The sequence below is a fragment of the Aethalodelphis obliquidens genome, unplaced genomic scaffold (assembly GCF_003676395.1).
Source record: "Aethalodelphis obliquidens isolate GAN/ISIS:26980383/991018 unplaced genomic scaffold, ASM367639v1 scaffold20, whole genome shotgun sequence".
NCBI classification, from domain to species: Eukaryota; Metazoa; Chordata; class Mammalia; order Artiodactyla; family Delphinidae; genus Aethalodelphis; species Aethalodelphis obliquidens.
This window is the reverse complement of record NW_020837964.1, coordinates 9,070,085-9,096,552: the sequence shown is the minus strand read 5'-3', so window position 1 is coordinate 9,096,552 and position 26,468 is coordinate 9,070,085. Positions and strand designations below refer to the sequence as shown.

Sequence of the window (26,468 nt, the reverse complement as noted above, 5' to 3'; positions counted from 1 at the left end):
CTCTCCCGTTGCGGAGCACAGGCTCCGGACGCGCAGGCTCAGCGGCCATGGCTCACGGGCCCAGCCGCTCCGCGGCACGCGGGACCTTCCCGGACCGGGGCACGAACCCGCGTCCCCTGCATCGGCAGGCGGACTCTCAACCACTGCGCCACCAGGGAAGCCCTAGGAGACGGCTACTTTAAACCAAGCTAATATAAGTAGCCGACACATCTGGCCTCAAAAGTATTCCTAGAAAACACTTCACAAAACAAATTATTAAAATGTTACAATTGAATTTATTTCCTCCTCAAAGATTCTGTGGCCAAAAGCACCAACTCTGCCAGAGGGCTACAGGTAAAAACCTGTAATGATTTTATTGTTATAGGAAAACTGCTGCTCTGGGTTGTGAAGTGGACAAGGTACTAAATACTTTCTTTGCCCAGAACAGATCCTTACCTCTAACACGTAGCCACGTAGAATGAAAATGAACATACATGTCCGACACGTGGCCTTCTTTCTTGAGTTGAGCATCACACAGTATTCTGTTGGGATGGATCTCCTCCTGGGGAGGATAACACATCATGTGTCTGTCAGCGAAGACGGAGCAAGGCTTGTGCCTGTGCCTTCTTTTCTGATGGGAAAGACCATGATGCTCTGACGGGGGTGGGGGGGAAGGGGAGGAGAGATGGGACAGGTTAGGATCTTGGGATAGGTCCTATCGCTAAATGTTCACCAGCCTCTTTGCCTTTTCTCCTGGCCGCACCCCTCATTGTTAGATGTGGTCACGTGACTGAGTTCTAAACAATGGAGTGAGCCTCGGGATGGAACTAGCCTGGATCTCTGAATGTCTTCATGGAGCAGGCCTCCCTCTAGGCAGTAAGGCGTTACAGGAACAAGAGATAAGCTTGTGTTAGGCCTCAGTGACTTTGAAGTTCACGTGTTATAGCAGGTAGAGTTATCTCAGCTACCACAGGAAGGTGGGACTGGTGAAGCTTTCCATCTTTTTTGAGAGCTGGCCCTTGTCTGTTTTTTCCATGAGTCCAGTATGACCACGTGGCACACGTCCTTGTGCCGTGTTTGTCTTCAACAGAGCTTGGCTTTCTTAGGAGCTTTAACAGGTAACCTGGAAGTCCCCACTCTCTAGTTCAGGAGTCAGCAAATGCTTCTAGAAAGGGCCAAATAGCTCCTATCTTATGCTTCACAGGCCATGTAATCTCTGTTTTCGATTACTCACTTCTGCCGCTGTAGTGTGAAAACAGCTACCGAAGATAAAGGAATGAATGGGTGTGGCTGTGTGCCAATAAAACTTTATTTACAAGAACAGGCTGCAGGCTGGAATTGGCCCCCGGGCTGTGATTGGCCAACATCTGCCTTGTGTGACGTCCCAGGTTGGCAGAGGGTTCCGGCATCAACTTTTTTCAGAGCAATATTGATATACCTCTGAAGTAAGTCAACTGGCTTATTTAACAGTATACAACTGACCCTCAGGATCCATCTACCGAGAATACCACGCGAATCCTCCCGTATCTGGAACACCACTGTTAGAAATGGCCAGATTTTCCTTGTCCGTTTTTGTGATGTCCTCTGTGGTATCTGTCGATCAGTCTCTGGCGTTGTGGGTAACGTGTGTGCAGGGGATGTAACAGAAAGAAGAAAAACAAGGAAGAAGGGATCACACGCAGAGGGAGAGTTGATATTTTTGTACAGTTGGCTCATCAAGGTTCCAGTATCCAAGTCTGACTTGATTTGTCATTTTAAGAGAATATGGAGGGCTTCCCTGGCAGTCCAGTGGCTAAGACTCCGGCCTCCCAATGCAGGGGGCCTGGGTTCGATCCCTGGTCAGGGACCTAGATCCCACATGCCGCGACGAAGGATCCCACCCCGGCAACGAAGATCCCACATGCCGCAGCTAAAGATCCCGCATGCCGCAACTAAAAAGAAAAAAGATCCCACACACGGCAATGAAGATCCCTCCTGCCATGACTAAGACCTGGTGCGGCCAAATAAATAAGTGAATTATTTAAAAAAAATAAATAAATAAAACATTGTTTAAAAAGTAATGCTCTGTGCTGACCTCAATGGGAAGGAATCCAAAAAAAGAGGGGGTATATTATGTACGTGTATAGCTGATCACTTTGCTGTACAGTAGAAACTAACACAACAGTGTAAAGCAACTGTACTCCAATTTAAAAAGAAAAAAAAGAGAGAATATGGACTAATATTTGGGCACAATGAAAGAACCCTGAACCCGAGCCCAGATCCAAGTGTCTCTGAGCGCCTGGCCCCCTCTACCACCACTCCATCAGGAGCCAAGCCCTGGCCACCCATTTTCGGGGACCTTATTTCAGAACTGCTGAAGTCCATGTGACCTCAGCTCCAGCAGCAGAGGCTTCTGTGACATCCGCCCATGAGTCCTTCCAGGAAGGAAGGCGAACTCTGGGGAGGTCTCCATTTCCTGTCGGCCATGGCGGGTTTTATGCACACAAACGCTCTCTTCTGTCACTCTGTCACAGCACATTATGTCAGGAAAGAGGAAAGAGTTCAGCCTGTGAATCTCTATCCCTGGCGCGCGGGGTGTTGTGTCGTCTCGCGTGTGACTTGTCGAGAGCACAGGGCTCACAGCAGTGTCAGGGTCCCAGTGCCACAAATCACTTCACGTCTCCGGCTAGGAGAGATCTCTCACCATCGCTGGGGGGTGTCCCCCAGACGACGCTCAGAGCAGGCGGGGACGATTAATCCGGATCCCGACCCGGGCTCGCTGACCGCTCCAGCAGGAGTGCAGAAGTTACAGCTTGAAGCCCAAGTGCCACCTGGCTGCCTTCTCCAGTTCAGTCAGCCAGGATCCATCTGATACAAAGACCTTGACCGGCCCAGGAATGCAGATGCTGTGTCAAAAGGTCATGGCTCAGAGCCAGAAATGCACCACGCTGACCTCCCGTTCTCCTTGACGTGGACTTGAGGGGTGTCCCGGGGTCAGAAGGATATCCAACGCCAGCTTGTCTGAGATGGCATGGAAATGCAGGGGAAATGTCAAGATTAACTGGGGCTTAGGGAGACATTTACCGAAACAGGAGCACACACACCCCTGGCTTCGTCAGCATTTCCCCAGGCGAGATGAGTCGAACATTTATATTTTTACATATGCAACACGCTTGCAACTTCCAACCAGGGATGGTAGAAAAACTTATGGAAAATAGTTAATCAAATTTTACAAAGAAGCCATAGGTAAAAGAGCTTCCAGACCTCCAGCTTTGAAAGTCACCTGGAGGATACCAGCCTGACTCAGAGCTTTATGAAGGCCCATTCGTAATAGGCTCTCTGTGCGCCACGAAGAACAATTGGTTTGGACGTGAGCTGGTTTCTGTTTTTAGACTCCAGGCCCACAATACCCTAAATAGGTTGGGGCAGTGCTGATTGTACCCATCTTTGCATCGTAGTGAATTTTCTTGTGATGGTCTCACATAAGTGATCTGCAGAGATTTGAGGCTATAAGGACAGGAATGGCAAACCCACAGCCTACTTGGCACCATTCCCCAGTTCTGGGTCCACGGCTGACATCGTTAATTCATCAGTATTTGCCTTTCCTCCCCAGCATGGCTGTGACTCCCAGGTCTGGGTTAATGCAAAGCCCACCGGGAAACTGTTACCCACTGGCCAGGGTTAGCCCACTTGATAAAGCTTCTTTGCCACTTCTTGATCATCTCCAGTAGAGATTCTAAAGTGCAGCTATTTTGATGTTGTTATTTTCTTGAATTAAAGATTAATTGCACAGGAATTGATTGGACATCTCTTGGATAACACGCATTGTGCTAGGCATGATAGTTTCAGGGTAAACAAGAAGTTCCCTCTGACCTCAGGGACTCAGGAAAACTCGGTATTTCAAGGTCACGCGACAAGGTTCTACAAAAAGGATGGTCAGGGAACTCAGTGAAGGGACATTTATCCCAAACTAAGTAGAAGAGGGGTCAGAGAAGGCTTCTTGGGGAATAACCCTGGGGCTTTCTTGAAGGACGTACCCACCATGGTAATTCAAGGACAGCTTTCAAAAAGAACCAACCCACCAATTTGACAGCAAAGTAGGACTCCAAGATTTATAACCTCTGTTTTTCTAAAGCACACGGAAGGTCTTTATGATTTGATATCTCCTTGCGTCACAAACCAAAAGAAGAATAAATTTATAAGTGGGCTGTGCTTATTAATCCAGCCCCGGCTTTGTTGTTTAAACAGCATCATCTTTGGCATGTGAATGGTTTCCTTTTCTTTTTCGACAGCGATATTTTCCTACACTGTAGCAGCAGTAGGTCAGAATGCGTTGGAAAATTAAAAAAATATTTTCCCAGCAAAGGCAAGATATTTCACGTCGGTTCACACTGGGAACCTTGCAACTTATTTTATCCCTTTTCCAAGCACATCTTGAAAGGTTGAAAAAAATGGATGGCGAAACTGGAGGGTATCTCATTTTTTAATCCATTGTTTTAGTGAGAGTTTAGAACTTTCCTATAAAATGTGCCGGTTGAGAAAAATTGGAAAAGACCTCTTCAAGGACTTTTGCATATGCTCCCTCATGTTTCAAGATGCTTCTGGTATGACGGCGCATATGTCTTTATTTCTGTGTGGGGCTCTCCATATTCAGAAGCCAAGGAAAGTGAATTCATTTTGTGTTAATGAGAGAGCTGCCGTACGTGGGCCCAAAACCTCTGTGTCCTTTTCTTCTTGGGCTGCTGAACTCGGCAATTCTCTAAAAATGTACTCTCCAAAAATTTCCATCAGGACTTTCCCCAACATTTAAACAGTGAGTCCAGGACAGTGAGCCCTGCTAGTCAGAGCATATGCAGATGCAGCCAGAGGCCTCATCCCATCCCTTCTTTATGAGAGGCAGTCCTGGCAGAAAAGAGATGACCTACTGAAATTGGCTAATTTGAGGAGAGTTTAATAAAGAGACTATTTATAAAGGTGGGGACAGGGTCTAAGTACAACCATAAGAGATGGGGAATTTCCCAGGAGTAGTGACGAGGGTGGCTCTTGCCATCCTGGACCGGAAGGAGCGAGGAGAGGAAGGAGGAAGCAGGTATTGGAGCCAGGTGAGGGCCTCTGGTTGGAGAGGACCACCTGGCAGAGGCTGTAACCTTTGGTTGGGGAATTCTGCCTGCCTGTGGTGACACCCCTCCCTCCCAAGGAAAGGTCCCAGGGTAATAAACGTTCTCCCCCATTATTCAGGCCCACCCAGAAACCAAATGATGAAAGGAACTCACTAATATAGGTCATATTAGTCAACTTTTCCGGGCATGGAGCCGAGTACAAAAGAGTGGAGAATAAACCTGGACAGGAAATTGGAAGACTCTAGCGTAGCTGTCAGGTTACCTTCCTATCAGAAAAAAAGGCTACTGGTTCTAGTCTGTACCCTACCCCTAGCCTGTCATCTCTCAGCTGTGTGCTGTGTCCATCACCAGGGCCAGCATGTCGATATGTGGGTACCAACTTATCACTGCCCCTAGCTGGAAAAACAAGTCCGGCAGACAGTTAGGCAAAGCCGTGCATGTGGCCCAGCTTCATGGGAAGGGTTTTATTTTCTGTCCGAAATCAGCCAGGAGGATTACCTGAGTTCTCTGTAAAAACAAGCAGAAAGTTACCAGTACTGAGTTGGATGACTCACAAAATAAGTCATTTAACCTATAGAGCTTTGGGACTAATAGTGACCCTCTTTTTTTGGTGCTTTAAAACAAAATTATCAGGTATTGATTAGGACCCATTTGTTTACTTTTGTTTCTATTTCTGTTGCCTTGGGGGACTGACCTAAGGAAACATTGGTACAGTGTATGTCAGAGAATGTTTTGCCTGTGATCTCTTCCAGGAGTTTTATGGTGTCATGTCTTATGTTTAAGTCTTTAAGCCATTTTGAGGGGTTTTTTTGTGCATGGTGTAAGGGTGTCTTCTAACTTCATTGATTTACATGCAGCTGTCCAGCTTTCCCAACACCACTTGCTGAAGAGACTGTCTTTTTCCCATTGTATATTCTTGCCTCCTTTGTCAAAGATTAATCGATCATAGGTGTGTGGGTTTATTTCTGGGCTTTCTACTCTGTTCCATGGATCCATATGTCTGTTTTTGTGCCAATACCATGCTCTTTTGATTACTATAGCTTTGTAGTATTGTCTGAAGGCTGGGAGGGTTATGCCTCCTGCTTCGTTCTTCTTCTTCAGGATGGCTTTGGCAATTCTGGGTCTTTTATGGTTCCATATGAATTTTAGGATTATTTGTTCTAGTTCTGTGAAAAATGTCGTGGGTACTTTGATAGGGATTGCATTATATCTATACATTGCTTTGGGTAGTATGGCCGTTTTAACAATATTAATTCTTCCAATCCAAGAGCATGGGATATCTTTCCATTTCTTTGAATCATCTTAATTTCCTTTATTAATGTTTTATAGTTCTCAGCATATAAGTCTTTCACCTCCTTGGTTAGGTTTATTCCTAAGTATTTTATTTTGGGGGGTGCAATTTTAAATGTTTTTTTTTTTTTTCACATTCCCTTTCCAAAATTATCAGATGTTGAGAGCTATGTCAAAACTGGACCCTCCCTGTACATTTCTTGAATTTATAACTGACTGAGAAAAGCGTTCCATTTTGAGCAGCCCCATCAACTAACCATCTTGTCTTTCCTCTTCAGGTGGTTTTAAGAATTCTAATCCGATTTGGAAGACCTTCTTTTTCATCTGATTAGTTCAATATCATGAACTAAATACCTTAACTTACACATATGTGTGATGGACTCTTCTCTGTGTGCTTGAATTCCTGAGATAGGGTAGCCCTAGAGTCTGATCAGACCCCGCTGCACAGTCCTGGTGGCACCAAAGATATTCCATTCAGCCAACCAGCCCACACCCGCCCTCAGGTTGGGGCTCCCTGTCCGTAGCATAAACGGCTCCCCCAGCGGTCAGCCTAAGGGAGGCCAGCAGTGCACTGCTGTGATCTTCACCTCTCAGGGATTTGAATAGACAGCACAGAAAAAGGCAGTCAGTTGAGGATAAATACAGAAGCCAGGAAGTCCTGTGGATTCAGGGACTGGGCATCCAATGGGGACCCTCTGCAAGGAAGAGTGATGGGAAAGCAGAACCCACAAGGAAATAGGAAGCCGGCCAGTAGACAGGATAGTGGAACAGGTGTGCAGAGAGGAAGCAGAGATGCCGAGAGGGAGGAAACAAAGTTGGACTCTGTGTGTGTGTGTGTGTGTGTGTGTGTGTGTGTGTGTGTGCGCGCGCGCGCGCATGTGTATCTTGGAGAGAGATGGAGATATTGAGACCAGCCGGCCTTACTCTCATACCAAGGGCCTCCATTCTTTCCCAGATTTCTACTTCCCAGCTCTGTTTTCCATGAGGCCTAACTGGGAAGGTTCCTGTCTACACATAAGGAGCTCCAACTAATCTGGCTGGCCTAGTTCCGGGGGGAGGTGACTGTCCAGTTTCAGTGGATTTTCAAAATCCCGAGCTACTCAAGGTCAACAGCTGTGTTATTGCAAAGGCTGTAGACTGCATTTTATCAACGTCAAGATGCACATCACACTGACAACAGCTCTTTGTTAGCCCCGGGGAGCCACGGTCATTCCATCACCACCCAAGTTGTGGAATGGTTTAGTGAACAGTCCAGGGGGCAATAAAAATAAAAAAAAAATCAAGGAAGGGAGAAAAAGAAACAGGAGGGAACAAAAAGAAAGGAGAAAAGAAAAGCGAGAGAGAGAGACAGAGCGCAGGAAGGCAGGAAGGAAAGAAGGAAGGATGGGCAACATCTGGTTTCAGACGTGCCAGGACCCCTCCACTCTCTTCACTGAGCCTCTGTTGCAGGCTTTCTGGTCCTTTGGAGGACCAAATATGGAGACATTCACTTGGCATTTTCTAAAAGGAGCCAAAACAGGTGATGAGCACAGTGCAGATGATTTTCCCTTAAGAGAGGGAGGTGTCAGGCTGAGAAAAGGGAGCAGATCTCAAGGGGAGCTTTTTTCAAGATCACAGACCTAGGAAGGACAGCTTATTTGGATCCCTGTTATTTCATGAGATTTATCAAATGCCTTTGAAAAGAGCAGGGTGCTCTCGGGACAAGTCCAAACATGGCAGCCTTCACCTTCCCAGGGAGAAGTTGAGATGGAAAAGTGAAGGAAAGGACTTTCCCAAGTCAGTGACTGCAGACTCAGCCCTTGAAATCAAAGTCAGAGAAGAGATTGGGAGAAATTCTCGCCAGTGTGCTTGGGAGTCACCCTGAACTATTTCCCAGATGTGGTTTTCCCAGCCCCCCACTTCTGGTGATAAGAGGCAGCAAGTTAAGGGCATGTATTACAGAGTCCCCGTTGAAGCCAGCTCCCTCCACTTACCAGCAGCGGGGCCTCGGGCAAGTCCTTTCAGCCCTCAGAGCCTCAGTTTCCCCTTCTGTAAAGTGTAAGCCACAAGATCCACTCCTCCAAACGTCGCTGTGAAGCTCCAACAGGAAGGTAAAGAGTTAGTGTCCTGAAGAGCTTGACACATCACCTTGCCCGTGTGAGCATTCAGTAGACCTAACCTTTAACCACCATCTCTGTCTTTGTGGCCATCATCACCCACTTCAGGCTCCTGTCCCTGTGGGGCCCCAGAGTCCTGAGATCGCCTCAGTTAAGTCTCCTTTATTCCCACAATACCTGCTGCAAAATAATCCTCAAAGCATACTCGTTACTGGATGCAGGGAAAAATTGAAAATCAGTGATCAGGAAACACATCTTCAAGGATCTCCTTCCACTGCCTGTTTTCCAGGGCTCTCCTTTCTCATTCCTTCATAAAACCTATGTGCTCATTACTGAAGACTGACAATGAATGAAAGGTGGTCCTATCCTTGAGGCATTTACAGTTCAAGAAGCCTGCGTGGGGATCTGGACCATGAACTCTAAAGATGTCAGTTTGCTTCTTGTCTTTGTGTGCCTTTGTCTCCGTCTTTGCACAACCAGCTCTCGTGTCTTCCTGGACAGTGTTCTGTGTGGTGGCAGTGGCCAACCACAGCTGCACAAGGTGCTTCTGTTTTTAGGATGCTCAGATGAAGGATGAAGCCTGCCTTTTTTCACCTTGCTGGCCTACTCATCCTCTCCCTGTTTTTGCCATTTCCCCTCCAAAGACCTCTACTAGTCTCCTCTTCAGGAACCAAGTGAAGAGTCATCGCCAGCCCTCACTGGCTCTCAGAAATGGTCAGCTGTTTGTGTTCACATCCTTGGTTTGCCCGCCATGTGCCTTCCTGGGTCTTGCTGTTCGTTATTTCCGAATGCTGCATCAGCTCCTTTTCTTAACCCTTGCCTGTACTTCAACTTCTCATGGACCTTTGACCAAAGAAAAGGCCTTCCTTTCTCTGGGAAAGCGATGCTCTTAAATGGAAGCCTTTGGAAGTCCAGCCAGAAAGGGGTGCTGGAAGAAGGGAACACCCACCTAGCTGGCCTAATCAGGGAGATCAACCCTAGTGATTCCTGGAACAAAGGAGAACAGAGGGAGAGTGCCTTCCCCTGCTGCTTTATCTCTGCTTCCTGGATCCCAACCCCGAAGGCCCCATGCTCTAATGGCTTTTGTTGGCCATGGCATTCAACCAGCTGGAAGAAGATGATCTCGAACGCGTAGAAACCAACACACTTGAACGTCCATGTGTGTGGAGCTTAAACACTTGTATGAAGTGTAGGAGGGCCGTTAAAACCAACAGGGCTGAGGTGACCTCATTTTACATCAGATATTTCTTTATGTGCCAGTGTCAGGCGCTTACGTGTGTCTACGTGGGATTTGTTTTTTTCCACGAGAGTGAAAGATCTTATGAACGTCAGCTCCCCACCCCATCCCATTATTCCATCCTAATGACTCTTATCCAAGTTTGCCCACGGCAGCCTCAAGCCTGACCAACAAGGCTGCACAGAACAGAAAGATCGCCTCGTAAAAATCAGTTGGAAGGTGACAAGATGCAGTGAGCCTGCCAGGGTCCCCCTTGCCATGCGGAAAGTGTCCTCTGAACGCTCCTTGAGGTATAAGAGTAGCCCCAGGAATCACTGAATGCTAAGTTGGCTTTCTCCCCAAATCGTATAAGTAGGCAATCAGGATTTAACGACCCACACATTTCCAGTTTTTTTAGTTTATGAAAAAAATATGTCCATCTATTTTCTTTAACCTCAGTTAGAGACTCATATTAAAAAAAAAAATTCAATGACTTCCTCCCTCTCTTTCCGATGAGGAAAACCGGACTATTTATGCTGCATTTTCGGCTTTTTTTCATATATAATTTTTCATATAAATGCACATTTTCCCCTTCTTTCGGGGCGGAAATTTAACTTTTGTGGCAGTGTGATGTGTGTTTAAATTACCAATTTCATAGGCAATATGTCTGATAATTGCAGAGAGATACTGAGTTAACTTGTAGCAATGAGTTTACGTGACAAAGGGAAAATCAGTTTGTTTGCGGTAAGCAGAGAGGATAAGGCAGGGAAACTTTACTATTTGGGGGTCGGGGAGGTGGGGTGGGAGGACGCAGGGGAAGGGAGGCCCTGAAATTGCTTTTTATAATTAAAAAGGGAATCTCGGATGTTTTCTATCTTGCATATTTACAATAAAACCTTTAAGTGCTTGTCAAGAGGGTAATGTGTCATTAACTGGGGACTGTGCCTCGCCTCTCCTCTCGGACATGACAGCGAGGCAGGATAAGAGAAGAGTAATTATAGTTCAGCAGGGCTGCCAGGTGTGATAAATGACTAATCAGCACGCCGGAGCCTCTGTCCTCAAAGGAGGGCTATTACAGCGTTATCAGCTGCAGGCCCGGGTGTACGGGGCCCCCGAACAGGGATGGGGACGGGACCTTGTGCCGTGCGGCTTGGCACGCCGCTCGCAAGCCCGTGGCTGTCTCTTGGTTTTGTCATCGGCGTCTTTGTGTGGCTGCCACCAGGGGTGGGGATGGAAACACACAGGGGCTCCGGCAGTCTGCCTCGCGCTAATATTTCTGTAACACACTCACCGGGCTCCATGGCCACCTCCATGTGGGGGGTGGCTTTGCCAGGGGGGCAGCTTTGATGGCATCAGACCCTGCGAGAAGCCTGTTCTCCGGGATGGAGCCAGCCGACCTCTCCTATTCCCGTTTATGTCCGATAGGGGTGGGTGTTCTTCGTAGTATGTTTGGCCACTTCCCTCGTGGGAACAATGCCGAATATGTTCCCTGGGCAAGCTGACAGCAGAGTCCTGTCCCGGAGAACCCGGAGTCCTGCCACGGGGGATACGCTGGACCCTGGTCCTTAAATGTTCTCTGACTCTGCTCAGGGGACCGAGCGTCCATGGACCTGATTCATTTACTTCTTAGGATCGGGACCCGTTCCCTCTCCACTGTGCGATAGACCATCGGAGGGAAATTAACCAGAGCCCCTTTCAGACAAACTGCATGACATTGATTCTTTCCTCATTAGCCGTCTCGTTTGTTTGTTTTCCTTCTCCCAGCACGCTGAAGGCTGACCTGGGGGTAGCAAGACCGTTTCATATTTCCTTGTAAAAAATGTACATCAGGAAACAGGCATCTGATGTGAAAAAGGACGTAATGTGCTTTTCTAAAAAAAGGAGGAGGAGATAGGACGACACTTTTGATACAAAGGTTATTTTTATAATACTTGCATTTTTATCGGTTGACGTATTTTAACAGGGAGCCCTGACTAAAGTCATAAAAATTATGACTCCAGCACCCGAGCTCCTTATCTGACAAATGCAATGCGAACGGTCTTGTTCTTATCAATGAGATCAGATTTCAAAAATGAACGCGAGGACCGCGGCATTGCTCTGCGCACAGATAACCTTGCAGGCGCGGACTCCCAAACCAGAATAAAAGAATCGTCTGTGAAATAATGGGCCCGGAAGCCCAGTCGCGTCACACCGTAATAGGCAGTGGGGGGCGGGGGAATGAATCAAAAGGGGGGAAAAACTCATTTCATCTCAGTTAATGGCAGGGAAACGAAGGCAGAGGAGGACTTTCTTTGGAGGGAGCTGGTGCGACAAAGCCCAGGGTTTCGCCGTGTCATGCACCATTTGCTGATGCACCAGGGCCCTTTTCAGGAGCCGTGAAGCCATTATTATAATGCGAAAAAGGTGGAAAGAAATACTCCCTTCTGGACACTGGAAGGGCAGATGAGGTGCAAGCTTTTTTCTTCTTGCTTTCTTTCTTTCTTTTCTTTTTTTTCTCCCAGTCTCTCTCCTTTTCCTTTATGCATAGAAAAGGTTGGAGCGTTCCACACCCCACCCCCTGCCCAGTAAAAAGACCAAAGGATGCCAAGGAGTTCACTCTGCCCTTAGATAAACAGTTTGGCTTGGCTCCTGGCAGCGCCTTTTGTGACTTAGCTGGAAAGTAGCACAAGTATGTTCTGACCTCAGCATCTCTCTGCTCACATTATTTTCAAATAAGAGCTTTCGAAGCCCATGCCCAACGCTTGCTCTAAGTTTTTAGGAAGAAAGAAAGACAGAGGTATCTAGAAGCACGGTGGCCAGCCTTAGCTCTGTCTGTAACCCACCGTGGAGAAGGGTGCACGTGGGCAGGGCACAGAATGGGAAGCTGGGAAGAAAGCCCTCCTTATTTTTTGTATTTGTATTTTTATTTTTTGTCCTCAGCCGTAATAAAGAGTGACTTCTTCACGACGCTACAATGCTGAATGACAATCCAAGTTCTTTGTAAATTACAGAACCCAAGTTAGGACTTGGAAGCTGATTCAAATGAGATTTTTTTTTTCTAACCGAGCGATAAATATGGCTGCTGCTGTCTTTAAAAAAGAAAGAAAGAAAGAAAGAGAGCAAAGCAAAGAAAATGATAAAGTTCCAACCTGGCTTGTTCCTCTGTGGTTTACGGGGACAGCACGATTGCACATACAGCCAGCGTTTGATTCTCGGGACTGCTAAAGTGTGAAGAACGGCACCGACATCGCCGTCTTCAATAAATCACTCTAAAAATGTTTATGAACCCTGCAATTTACTGCCTTTTAAATGCAAATTGAAAGGGGCACCACTGCAAGTGTAAAGGAGACCTGAGATGGCCTGAAGGAATTATAAAATGTTGCAATAGGTTTTGGAGACTGTGTGCTCTTAAACGGGACCATTTCCAAATGATTTTGCATTTATACGTCTCCGACAGTTGGGTTAATTTATTAACGAGATTGCTGCGAATTTGCAGGGAGGTGGAGGCTGGCGGCGCCTTAAACAGTGGTTTTGAGCAAATGACATTTTCATTTCACCGAAGGAAGGGGAAACTGGTGATGCAAAATCCAGATCCCCAAAGTTGTCTGGACAAAATGAGATGAGAACGTGGTTCCTTCAGGGGAAGCCTGCTCCTATATAGATTTCTTTCTTTTTTTAAGAATGCTCTCATCTTTCTTAAATAAAATCTCCATTTGGAAATTTGGAAGACTTGTGGATAGAGGCGGGAACCTTGAAAAGGGCAGACTTTAGCCATCCTACGGCGATGCCATAGGCCCCTTTATAGCTGAATGCTTCCTAGAAAGCAGATCTCGCCTTATGGTTTGGGTACCATGTGGATGTGCTTCCTACCTTCTTAGAAAGCGCCAGGCAGAAAAAATGAAGCAGAAAGAGCGCAACAGCGTTCCATTCCAAGTCCAGGCTCTCCTCTTCCGAGTCCTGTTACATTACCCTGATTTTTGGTTACACTTGAGCCCGCGACTTCCCCACCTGTAAAAGTGTTCGCTGAGTCTGCAGTGAGTTGATGCATACGTCAGGTGCTTAGCACGAGACCAGAGGGTCCCATGGGTTGGGATCCATAATTATCAGCTCCGTTTTCCCTTTTTGTCTCTCCCCGCACCTGCCTATCCTCCCTAATGAACTTGGAAGAAGAGGAGATTAAGAGACAGCTGTCAGTTCACACCACTACGTGGATTAGAATTAAGATTGCGTTGATTCAGGGAGCTTCTTGTGTGTATCACACCCCCCAAATGTGGATCAGGCCCATAGGGACAGGTACAGTGAAAAGAAAGTAAACAGCCCATGAAAACAGTGTGCTCTGCAATTCTGCCGACTGTTCCCCGCCCGCACCCCACCTGCCTCGTGTGGAAAAACACCCCAAGTAGGCACTGTTTATAGAGCCACTGCTTGCAAAACATTCCCCCGGTCTGCAACATATGTGCCGTAAGTGCCGCAGAGCTGCGTCCTCACTCGCTTCCCCCGCAAAAAGCATTTTGCTTGTTTTCAAACACCAGCATCTCACGCGGGTGGGAGGGCGAGGCGTGGGTCTGTTCTGCCTGGCAGCCCCTCGCTCAAATGTGCATCCCTGGCAAAGCCTGCCTACCGACAGCGCTGCCACGGAGCGGGCTGTCAGATTCTGAAGTCATTATGCCATCTGTTTCTCCAGTCTTCTGCTCTTCAGCACAGACATATGTTTGAGGGGTTTCTGTGGGTGGCAGGGGAGGGCACTTTCTTCCCGGGGAAGAAGAGGAGGAGGTTGCCTATCCCCGCCCGTTTTTCCCAGAGACCCCAAACCGAACTGAAATGAAATTTTAAATGATTCCCAAGTGAGTCCTCCTAGCAAGAAGTTTTCTAGTATGGGATCATCTTCCAAAAACCATCCCGGTATCAGCTTGGGAGAAAATGTGCCTTTTGTGTCTGTAGATAATCTATCTGTGTGGCTTGGTTTTGTTTTCCTTCTTATCCTGGTAACCTTCAAGAGGATTTAAAAAAAAAAAAAAAAAAATAGGCTCACTATTATCTCTGTATATCCATATGGGCCCCAACTTCCCATTCCAGATTTTTATTTTATTTTTGCACTTTCATAGTCCTTAGTTCTTTCTGCATTTCGCCTAAAGAATAGCGTGTGTATACAGTGGGGCCTGTACAATTGACTCGGGATTACTGATCACACACTAAGGCTAATGTATGGGAGATTTGTACACGTATTTATGTCTTTCCATCCCATCCCATCCCTCCTAGACCCTTTTCTATCTTTTATTCCCCTAGAAAGAAATATTCAGGCTGGCTTGAGGGAGGATACCAATTGTGAGGTCAACCAGGCATGGGGTGGAAACTGGAATAGATTTTCTATGCGGGTTTCATGCTGCCTTCCTGGAAAATTCTGAATTTTTTGCAACCTAATGTTTAGCGTACAAAATTCTTTAAGAAAAATTGGCACCATGTGAGTCGAACGGGGACATTTTCCTCTCGTGCTTGTGCCCCCACCCCATGTGTGGACATGCACGTCAATCTCCCCTTCCCGTCCCAAGTGCTGGCAACCTCTCTGCCTTCTGCGTGGGACTCTGAGCTTCTCATGTGAAGGATCGGTGGGTTTTATGCTTTGTCCTCAGGCCCAGCACAGAGCCCACTGCCTGCATGAAGGTGCTGCACGCGTGTTCGTGGAGTGGACTTGGGGAAGCTCGTGATTTTCAAGACTTTTTTGATGAGAGATTGAGACAAATATATAGAAACAGAGATGGTTACGCACGGTGGTTAACCCCGGAGTCACTTTGAGTTCAAATCTTGGCTCTACTACATATGATCTGGGAGCTATTAAGATGGGTTAATTTAGTTAAGCCTCAGTTTCTTAGTATGGACAATGGGTATAATCATAATACCTCCTCCTTCCAGAATTTGTGGTAAGAATTAGATGATTTGATGGGGCAGGAAAGTGCCTAGCACAGTGCTCAGAATAAATGAAAGGCCCTTTAATCGTCATTAACAAATGTTTGTCAACCCCTACCTTGAAACGTAGGGACAAGTCTTGCTTCTGTTGAAGGGCCCCTTGAAGGCGCCAATGTGACCTCAGGGTGTATCTCTGAAATTCTCTCCCGTTACCATCTCTGAAATCTGTGCACGTCTCAAAGGCCCCCTGAGGCAGGCAGCAGTGATGTTTCGTCATTGCCTCTGCATAAAGAAACATCCAAAGTGCCAGCGATGAAACCTACGCAGTAGGTGTCCACAGCGTGGAAGGAAGTCCCAGAGATGATGCTGGAACCTTCTAGGAAACAAATGGTTGTTGGGTGGAGGGGCAAGCGGGTGTAGCAACATTCTGGAAGTGGGAAGCAAAAGTAGGTTTGCTCAGCATAATTGTAGAGCCAGCTTGAGAGCCCAGCACCAGTGGTTTTCATGTTTTTTCAATGGATTCTTCTAAGAAAGGCTGCATCACCCTTGCTTTTCATGGTACAGATGACAGCGTATGGAGGAACATGGGCATCGGTGATTCAGAGCTAAAATGTTTTTAAGGGGAGAGAGATTCTTACTTATTGTGAAGAAGTTTGAGGAATGCCTTATTGTTTTCCTTGCTTTTATTTTTATTATAGGCGGAAGAGTTACCTATGACAAAAATAGAGGTCTAATTAACTCTCAAGGAGTTCTTTAAAAATAAGTATAAAATAAAAATTCTAAGTAATAAGAAAGTATTGTGCCGTATTTTAATTGGCATACTTATTTTTTTAGTGCAAGATAAATAATGCCATCTATAGTGTTAGATTCAGTACAGCACAGCATCTTATCCCCTGATAGAAATGTTTAAAAGATTTCTTCGTGCTTTGGGGATGAAGACCAGACTCCTTCCTGTAGCCTATCACGCCCTGCAGGGTTTGGCCCTGCTCACCTCTCCAGCCTCAGTTAGCCCCAGCTCCCTACACCCCCATTACTCTGTTTCCCAGCTGCATCCCTGCCATCAACACCTACTTCACAAAGCTCCGCCTCTGCCTGGAATATTCTTCCTCCTTTTCGCTCTTTAGATCCCATCTGTGGTCGACAGAATAATGGCTCCAAAGATGTCCACATCTGAACCCCTACACAGGTGGATATGTGAGGTCACGTAGCAAACGGGGAATTAAGGTTGCAGATGCAATTAAAATGGCAGATCTGCAGACCTTAAAATTGGAAGAGTATCCTGGATGATCCAGGTGGGCCCACAGTAATCACAGGTTTCCTTAAATGGGGAAAAGGGAGGCTGAAGAGTGACGACCAGAGAGATGGCAGAGTGAAAAATGCTCAGCCTGATGTTGGCATCTTTGAAGACGGGGGTTGGGGGAGGTGGCCATGAGCCAAGGAATACGGGCGGCCTCTGGAAGCAGGAAAAGGCAGTGAGACAGATTCTCCCCTAGAGCCTCCAGAAAGGAACAGAGCCCTGCCGACACCTTGATTTTCGCCCAGTGAGACCCATTTTTAGACTTCTGAGCTCCGGAACTGTAAGAAAATAAGCCACTAAGTTTCGGGTAATTTGTTACAGCAGCTGAAGGGAACTCGTACATCCTCTGAAAGCTTCTTCCTTGAGGAGTTTTTCTCCAGGCCCACCAAGGGCTCTCAGAGCACCCAGCACCTCTCCTCCACTGCCCTGTTACCATTTGTCATTGTGCGGTTTTTTGTGTGATGATTTAATTAATGCCCATCTCCCCCGTCCGCCTGTCACCCCGGTAAGGGCAGGCGTTGTTTGTGGTTCACTGTTATTCCTGAAGCTCAGGACCCACCACTGCCCTGGGGCTCAAGAGGAGCTCAGTGTCTGTGGAATGAATGAATGAATGAATGTGTGAAGGAGTCAGTGAATACATGAACACGTTGATTAATTCATCCACAGGAGAAAGAAGGACAAAGCGCGATCAACTTTAATTAAACATATATCCTACATCCAGTGCCAGCCAGGGAGCAGCAATTTCGTTTGTTGAACACACATCTGAACAAGGAGTGAAGCTGAGGTCCCCAGCCCAGTCTGCTTAGACACAGGCTGGCAGCTCTGCCTCTTCTCCCATGACAAAGGCCTTTCCCGGCCACACACAAATCCAGCCCACAATCAGCTGCGCTCCTCCCCCACCCCTACCCCCATCTCAGCGGGGGAGTCAGGCTGAATAACTTCTTTAAGGGATGCTGTTGAGTTTCTTCTGGTGGAGTGAAGGATTTGTAGCAAAACCCAGCATGTAACTTGAGTGTTCTGTGAAGCCAGATACCGGTGCCAAGCTAAATTTGCGTGTGCAGCTTCTGTTTAAGGCAATTATATAGTGCGTAATACCCAGTAGAGAAATTAAGTCCAAGTACATTCTGCCCATAGAGATTATCCTCTCAGTTGGGTTTATTTTAAGCAAGTTTCGCTCCTTATACATTAAGGTGCATGCGATAAATCACTTATGTAATAAACTACACTATATTACGTGGGGGAAAAAAAAAAAAAAAGAGCCGAGGGCAGGGGGAGAGACTTCAGATGGAGCCAGACTTCAGGCGCAGGAAAGGAGGGGAGAGGGAGGAAGTGTAGCGGGAGGCGAGGCCGTGCAGCAGGAGGTTGGAAATGGTACAAATGGCAGCCTCTCTGCGGCGAAGCTCAGGACGCTGCTGTAGAGAGTTGCTTATGTAATAACTGCAGCGCTGTCGCTCCAGAAAGAGTTACAGGGTTTGCGTTTCTAGAGCGGCCCCTTGGCCTGTCTTAATTACTAGCAGTCCACAGTGCGGCTGGAGGGGAGAACACAAGAGATGCGAGCCTTTATTAAAGATGAGAAAACGGGGGACAGTGTGATCAGGGGTCTCGGGGAGGCACATACGCAGGCGATCGGGGTGGGTTGTCATGGTGAATAACAATCATAATAATCTAGGACCGAATATAGGACACCCAGTAAAATTTGAATCTCAGATGAACAGTGAATGACTTTAGTGTAAGTCTATCCCATGGGATATTTGGGACGTACTCTACCAACACATTATTCATTGTTGATCTGGGTTTCAGGCGTCGTCGAGTGTCTTGTATTTTTACTTGCTAGATCTGAGAACTCCTGTCATAGCAGAAGTAACAATGACCATTTTTATTAGATCCATTCTTTTGAGCTCTCACTTTGCTAAGGCCTTCACAGACGCTATCTCATTTCAACTTCACAAGCAAACTGGGAGGGAGGCACTGTGTTTATTCCCATTTCACGGAGGAGTAAACTGAGGTCTATAAAGGTTCACCCACATGCCCAGTCTCTCTCCAGCTGTAAAGGGAGGATCCAGGTTTCACACCAAGGCCCACCTGGCTCCAGAAATGCGTGCTCATGGTCAGTAACTTCTCCAACCTCTTCTAGAGGCTGATTTGAAAAATAACTCCGTGAGGAAACATTTCAAGGGAGACTGTCCATTCTCCTTAGTGCAGAAACGCATTCGAGCTCAAAAATCCATGCTGTTGAGGAAAGAAGAATGATAGCGCTCAGGAAATCATTTAAAAACTTCCCGGCACACACACCTGGCTTGCCACAGTGTGTGCGCCGCGGGGTCTTGAAACACATGTCGGGAGCAGAACAATCAAGACCACACTCTTTCCCACCGAAGAACCTCCTTCCAGAACCCTCCTCAGTGGAGAGCAAAGAGAAACCGCCTCAGTTTACGTGTTTGTCATTTTCTAACCTTGAGAGCTCTATAAAGCCAAGTGCTCAGTAAGAATCAGACGTGGGTAAGCTGCCTGTAGTTTATGATTTAATGCAGCATAGTGTAAAGATAGGCAATGAAACCGAAAGGCAATCAAACTCTATTGTCACAAGGAACGTGATCTAGCATTTGCTGCGAGCCCACTCTGTGCCGGGAAGTTCGCATGTATGTTTCATCGCATCGTCCTCTTATCAGCTTGGGGCCTCTTTCATTGATCTATCGTTAAGAAAAAAAATCGCTGAGAAACAAAGTACCCCACAATCTGCTGGCTTGAAACAGTGACTGTTTTATCAGATCTCGTGATTTTCTGCGTCAGGACTTTGGATAGGGCTCAGCTGGTTGGATCTCCTGTTCCACACAGCGGTGGATATGGGGTCGCGTAGTGGTGTTCAGTCCGCGAGAGGCTGGTCTAGAGGGTCTAAGATGGCTTTTCCCCCAGGTCCAGTGCCTTGCTGGCCTAGCAGGAAGGGTGCGCTCAGCTGGGCTCCAGCACGGCGGTCTCAGCCTGGTTGCATCCCCGTAAGGCAGGTGTTCAGCAACATAGCAGAAGCTACGTGGCTTTTCTCACCCGCCCCGGATGTCACAGGGCATCCCTCCCACTGGACACCACTGGGGGAAGCAGTCCCGAAACCATTGGATTCAAAGGGAAGGCCGTGGGCTGTACCTCCTGATGAAAGGAATATGGAGGAATCTGGGGCAGATTTGAGAGCTGTCATGGGGCCTTTGCTCTTTGTTCTTCCCTTTGTCAAGAAAGTTATTCCCCTGTAGCCCTGTGTGGCTGAGTCCTCTGCACCCTCTAGGTGCCTGTCGCCTGTCACCTCCTCTTAGAGCTTGTCCATGCTACAGCGCTACCCGTCCTCACCACGCCGCAGTCTCCTGTATGATTGTTTGCACATCACCAACCATACTCTGCCGTCATCTTTATTGTCCTTCTACCTGCAGCAGGTGATTCCTCGAGCTGTGGCCCCCGGTTTTGTTCGACTTGCTCATTGCTGTTTCCCAGTGCAACACACAGAGCTGCGTCCGGCACATAGATGACTCTCCGTGTAGAACTGTCGAGTGAATAAGAGTACCCGGCAATACCAGATGGTGGCCCAGTATTATGGACGCCACCTCCCCCAGGGAGAATTCCTGGGATAACAGGGAATCCACTCATACCTGCCCAGCAGACTTGAATCATTCTCATTTTCTGCTGCCCCCAGGAGTGCAGGAGCAGAGCTGAAAAGTACACGGGGACAGAAAGAGCTGCCATCAGAGGCAGACCCTGTTAGCGGTGGCCCACCGGCCAGGCTCTGCTGGTTCCCATTATAGGCATGGTGGGCAGAGGACTCCATGTGACAGTGAGCATGCGTCAGCATCCCGATCCCTCTGGACGCCCTGCGCTCAGACGTCCCTCTTCCCTCTGCAACATCCTTTTGAAGCCTGTGTGTTCCGTCTGCCCCAGCTTCTGTTTATACTGGTGCAAAGTGAGGGCTGCTTGGATTTGGGGAGTTTCACGGGAAGGTATTAAACGTGTTTGGAAAAGACTTGAAAGTCCAGCTGTGTGTGTTTTAGTTTTATATTTAGCCTTAAATTAGAGACTCCGCGTACCTCAGGTCATAAAGAGGCACAGCAGGGACTTACGTTTTCCTTCAGTTTGCTGGGGGCGCGCACCTAGGTGAGATTTGATTATTTGCAAATTTGTTTTTTTTGGTTGTTTAAGTCCACAGCTTATTTCTGGCCTTCATGCTTTTAGAGGTCTCCTGTTATGTTGCAGAAAGAAGTTATTGCTGTTGTTTTCACTTGAATTTAAGAAAAGTGAGGTGGCTCGTGGAGAGGAGGAGGGGACAGCATAAACTTGGACCTTTTAGCGCCAGACCCTGTGCCGGGCACACGCACAGTTAACCCTCAACTACCCTCTGAGGAAGGAAACTGAGTCTTGGCTAAGGAAGCTGAGAAGCTTCCTGCTTTCCTCTGAGGTTCACTCTTTGCTCTGAGCACCACCTTGTTCTCTGCCTGTGGACCTGAGGCTTCTTTTTTTTTTTGGCGGTACGCAGGCCTCTCACTGTTGTGGCCTCTCCCGTTGCGGAGCACAGGCTCCGGACGCGCAGGCTCAGCGGCCATGGCTCACGGGCCCAGCCGCTCCACGGCATGTGGGATCTTCCCGGACCGGGGCACGAACCCGTGTCCCCTGCATCGGCAGGCGGACTCTCACCCACTGCGCCACCAGGGAAGCTCGACCTTTGGCTTCTTGATGCCACTCCCTCCCTCCCCAGCTAAGGTCCCCAAGAGCCTGTCTCAGAACCAAGTTCACGGCTGCTTGCTGACCCGTGGGAGGAGAAGGAACACACTATTCCCCAGTATCGTTTACTACCCAAGCTAAGGCCAGAGCCACAGGAGCAAGGTCACCTGTGGCCACAGATGATGGCCTGATATATGAGTTCCCCTGCGGTGCTGTAACAAAGTACCACAAAGTTACGTGCCTTAGAACGACAGAAAGGCATCGCCTCACGGCTCTGGAGCCTAGAAGTTCCAAATCAAGGTGTGGGCGGGGCCCTGCTCTCTCTGAAAATTCTGGGGGAGAATTCTTCCCTGCTCCTTTCTAGCTTCTGGTGTTTCTGGGCAACCCTTGACCTTTACTGGCGCATAGACGATTCACTCCAAATATTTGTGGGGCACTGTGTTAGTTTTCTATTGCTGCCGTAACAAATTATCACAAACTTAGGATCTCAGACAACCCAGGTTTATGATCTTAGTTCCGTATATGGCAAAAGTCTGTAACACGAGCCTCCCTGGGCTAAGATCAAGGTGTGTTCAAGGCTGTACTCTTTCTGGAGGCTCTGGGGGAGCATCTGTTCTCTTGCCCTTCTCACCTCCTAGAGGGAGCCCTCCCACTTGGCTCTGGGCCCCCTTTTGTCCATCTTCAAAGCCAGTAACATCAGGCCGAGCCCTTCTCACACTGACATCCTTCTGGCTGTCTGTTCGGAGTCCCTTTTCTACTTTTAAGGACCTCTGTGATTACATCGGGTCCACTGGATAATCCAGGATAATCTTCCTATTTTGATGTCAGCTGATTAGAAACGGTATCTGCATCTGTAACATTAATTTCCCTTCGCCACGTGACCTAATATATCTACAGGTCGTAGGGATTAGGGTGGAGACGTCTTTGGGGGCCACTCTTCTGCCTTCCAGAGGTGCCTTGTCACCTGCCAGGCTCTGTGCTCAGCAAAGAGGACACAACAGTAAATGATACAGACAAGGCCATGTGCTCACAAAACTTACCTACTAGTGAGAGCAAAGGGCAATGGAGAAATCAACAAGCACATTCCAGGAAGTGTCCAGAGTGTGCGTGAAATTAACAAGGCGGTGTAATGGAGAATAGTAATGGGGGGGACTTACATCAATAGAATAATCAGGGGAAGCCTCCCGAGGAAGCCGAAAGCCTGAAAAAGGGCCATCGTGTCAACTGGGGAAAGGTGTTCCACACGGAAGAAACAGCAAACAGGGCGGCCCTGAGGCCTTCAGAATAACCACTGGCTGCTTTCCATAGGCTGTACTGGAGAAGGTGAGCCAGGATGGTGGTTAGTAGCTATTGCAGTGATTCAGGGGAGAGGTGACACCGGCTTTATAGGGCGGGCTGCATCGTAGCACCCAAGGGTATCCTTGTGCTAATCCCCAGGTTGCAGGAATGTTACCTTCCATGGCCAAAGGGGATTTGTGAATGTGAGTCAGTTAAGGATCTTGAGATGAGGCACGATGGGCAGGGGTGGGGGGTTGTGCAAATGTAATCGTAGGGGTCCTTGTAATGGAAGCCGAGGAAGATTTGACTACAGAATTAGGAAACGTGATGATGGAACCAAAAGCTTGCAGTGATTGAGGGAAGGAGCCGTGAGCCCAGGAATACAGGTGGCCTCTATAAACGGGAAAAGGCAAGGGAACTGATTCTCCCCGGGAACCTCTAGAAGGACCTGGCCCTGCCCACACCTTGACTTTAGCCCAGCGAACCTGATTTCAGCCTCCTGGCCTCCAGAACTCGAAGAGGGTAGCTCTATGGTTTTCTCCAACCACCAAGCTAGTGTAATCTGTGACAGCAGCAGGAGGAAACTAATGCATCTTGCTAAGGGTATGCCCTTGGAGGGAGAGGAGGGACCCAATTCAAGAGATCTTTAGGATTCAGTATTGACAGGACTTGGTCCCACTGGGGGCGGATCTGAGGTCCCTAACTTGGGTGACTGAGTGGAGGATGGTGTTGTTACCTGAGATAAGGAGGCGAAGCACAGGGAGGAAGGAGAGTTGAGTTTGGGGTGTGTTGAGATTGAGCCTGAGGGCTGATGCCCAGCGGTTCCCTGGAGATGGGGTTCTGGCGCTCAGTGAATGTGGGCTGAAGATCCAGCCTCAAGCCTGGGGCCTGAAACACTTTAAGCACTGAATGAATGAATGAGCGAATGACTGAGCAAATGAATGAATATACGATTGAAATCCATGTGGGAATCCTTTGAAATGGTGACACCATCCAATCAGGTAAGATTGCTCCAGTGCCTGGTATTTCTGTTAACCTTTCTGTCTAAAAATACATCCCATGAAACCCTGCCGTACTTAAAGGAAACTTCATTTTGGCCTTATTCTCCCTCGGTGCCCCTGTAGTTTTATCCTTTGGAGAACACCCTTTACAATCCCACCTCTCCATCATTGGGATGCTGCCTTTAAATGCCGGCAGTTTCTGGGCCAGGCAATGGTAAGAGAAGTTAACTGTGATCACCACCATGTCTTAACCTTAACATATAGGCCAAGCATTTCGAAATTATTTGTCTCCTTAAGCCTCACTGCAGAGCTAATCAAAAGACAGATGACCCTGGGTGGCACTAGTATCAGGTGAGAAAACAGACACGGTCCCATAACTTGCCCGGTATCCGTAGATGCCCAGTGACTGAGCCAGGATGGAACTGAGAGGTCTTTCCAGGCTACAAAAGCTATTTAATATGTATCATTTTACTACTAGCAATAGAGACAGTAAATCACGATAGAAACTGCCCTTTGTTCATCCCGCAAAGTTACTGAGCACTCTGCATGCAGGTTATTCCTCCTGACAAGCTCAGGAGTGGTTACTTTCATTGCATTTCCTCTCTGTTGCTGCATAACTAATTCCTGCAAACTCGGGAGCTTCCACCCTGTATAGACCATCTCAGCAGGTCCGAAGCGCAGGCCCAGCCCAGCTGTGTCTTCTGCTCAGGGTCTCAGGAGGCTGAAATCCGTGTCTTCCAGGGCTGGGGTCTTTTCAGAGGCTGTGCTTGTTACCGGGGGTCATTTCCTTGGGCCGAGGTCCCCATTTCTTTGCTGGCTGTTTGAGCCCTGCTCTCACCCCTAGGGGCTGTTCTCAGGTCCTTGCCATGTGGCCCCGTCCATCGATGCTGTCACAGCGTGACTGTTTTCTCCTCGGAGGCCACAGGAGCATCTTAATCTGTCTCTTCAGGGAGGGCTCAGTCTCTTCAGGGCTCACCTGATTAGGTCAGGCCCACCCAGGATCCTCTCCCTTTGGGTGAACGTCAAACTTACTGCTTCGGGACCTTAATCCCATGTGCAAAGTCCGTCCACCTCTGTTGGATAGCGTAATTCCAGTCACAGGAGCTAGCTATCCCATCCTATTCCTAGGTCCTATCCACACTGGAGAGAATTGCAAGGGTGTGTATTGTAGGGGGTGGAGATCTGAGGGATCATCTTGGAACCCTGCCTCTCACAGTCTGTGGAATTCCCATGTCGCTGATGTTGAAAATGAGACTCAGAGGCATAATACAGTTTGCCCAAGGCCACTCAAGGACAGCTGGGATGCAGGACCAGATTCATCACGCTTCCAATGCCAGGCTGTAACCCCCCCATCCCCATCCCCCTCCCGCATCCCCCAGCCTTCACCTGAAGGCTCTGACCTTGCCGTTTGCTGCCTCTGGAGGAGTGCAGATCACCTCACCCGCCCAGGCTTTGTCCTCCAGCCTCTCGGGCTTCCACCTGCATCCGGCGACCAGAAGGGAACTGAACAAGTGCCAGTGCCTTTAAACGGAGCCACACTGGCATAATGAGCAGCACGTGGACAGAGGGGACAGCTAAAAATGTCCCCGACCTTCTAAAAAAGGGACAACTTGGCCAGGTATCGAGTCAGCTCTGTGACATTAATGCAGTTATCCTGATTCAGGATCAGACGTATTCACCGTTAAACGTCGTTTAACTTGATTGCCAACAAGTCTTGTATTATTTAGAGGAATCGGTGGAGCTGGCCGAGGGACGAGGTTGATGTCAGCAGCCACCTTGCTCTTCCAGACTTAAGAAGTGACACTGTAGCTGCTCAGAAGGCCTGCTGACCACGTGGACTCTCTGGAGCTGTTCGATGAAAGATGTGAACGCCCGTGCACTTGAGCGTTATAAACGTTTGGAGCTCTCTAGCCTCCAAGTTTGTCCTGTTCTTTGCAGGTGATTGGGGGCTTCTGGAATCTGGCTGGCTGGGGCTGCTGCTCTAGGGGGCTGAGGTGCTTCCACTCAGGCACCGGATATGCACTGATCTCTAACTGGGAGCCAAGAACTGGGCCAGGGGCGGGAGAGTGAGTGAGGAGGAAAAAAGGAAACACGGGGCCCGGCTTCGGGGAGCTTTCGCTCTAGACACCAATCAGATCTTCATACAAAGAAATGTGATATCGCAGCCCAGGTCCGCGCTGTAGAGCAGAGATCCACGTGAGACTGTGCCTAACAGGGAAGCTTGGACCTCGTCTGGGAAGGTTGTTGGATAGAGTGAGGCCTGAGCTGACTGAGATTTGTCACTAATCAGGTTATGAGAGGAACTGAATCACTTGTCGATTAACACGCGACCTTGGGCAAGTCGTTGAGCCTCTCTGAACCTCAGTGTCCTGTTCAGAAGAAAATGGAGTAGAAGAATAACGGGTCTTGAGCCCAAGGAATGTTATACGAGCTGCTGCCCCAGCCCCCTGTTCTTGTTTCGGTCTTTAAATCTCTCTGACGATTCCTCTCTTCCTTGCTCATGCCTAGATTTTTTTTTTTTTAAAGAGTCCATCCATGAGGCAAGTGTCTGTTTACGAGTCTGGCTTTTCATTGTGGAGCTTCAGCAAAGGTTTTCAGAGCATCTGCTGGGTGCCAGGCGGGAGTGTGGGGCTG

At 48.1% G+C, this 26,468-nt stretch overlaps 1 protein-coding gene across 3 annotated transcripts in view; it reads left to right on the top strand.

Annotated features, from left to right (window-relative positions):
* The window catches only part of WWOX (WW domain containing oxidoreductase), a 983,470-nt gene that overhangs the window by 761,746 nt on the left and 195,256 nt on the right, over positions 1-26,468 (top strand). The window contains exon 9 of one of the 3 annotated variants that reach the window (XM_027119878.1): positions 20,537-21,381. The exons of the other annotated variants lie outside the window; for them this stretch is intronic. Within the exon in view, the coding sequence (XP_026975679.1) occupies positions 20,537-20,605 (69 nt within the window). The 3' untranslated portion in view covers positions 20,606-21,381. Of the gene's footprint in view, positions 1-20,536; positions 21,382-26,468 lie in introns of those variants that run through there. 3 annotated transcript variants of the gene reach the window in all.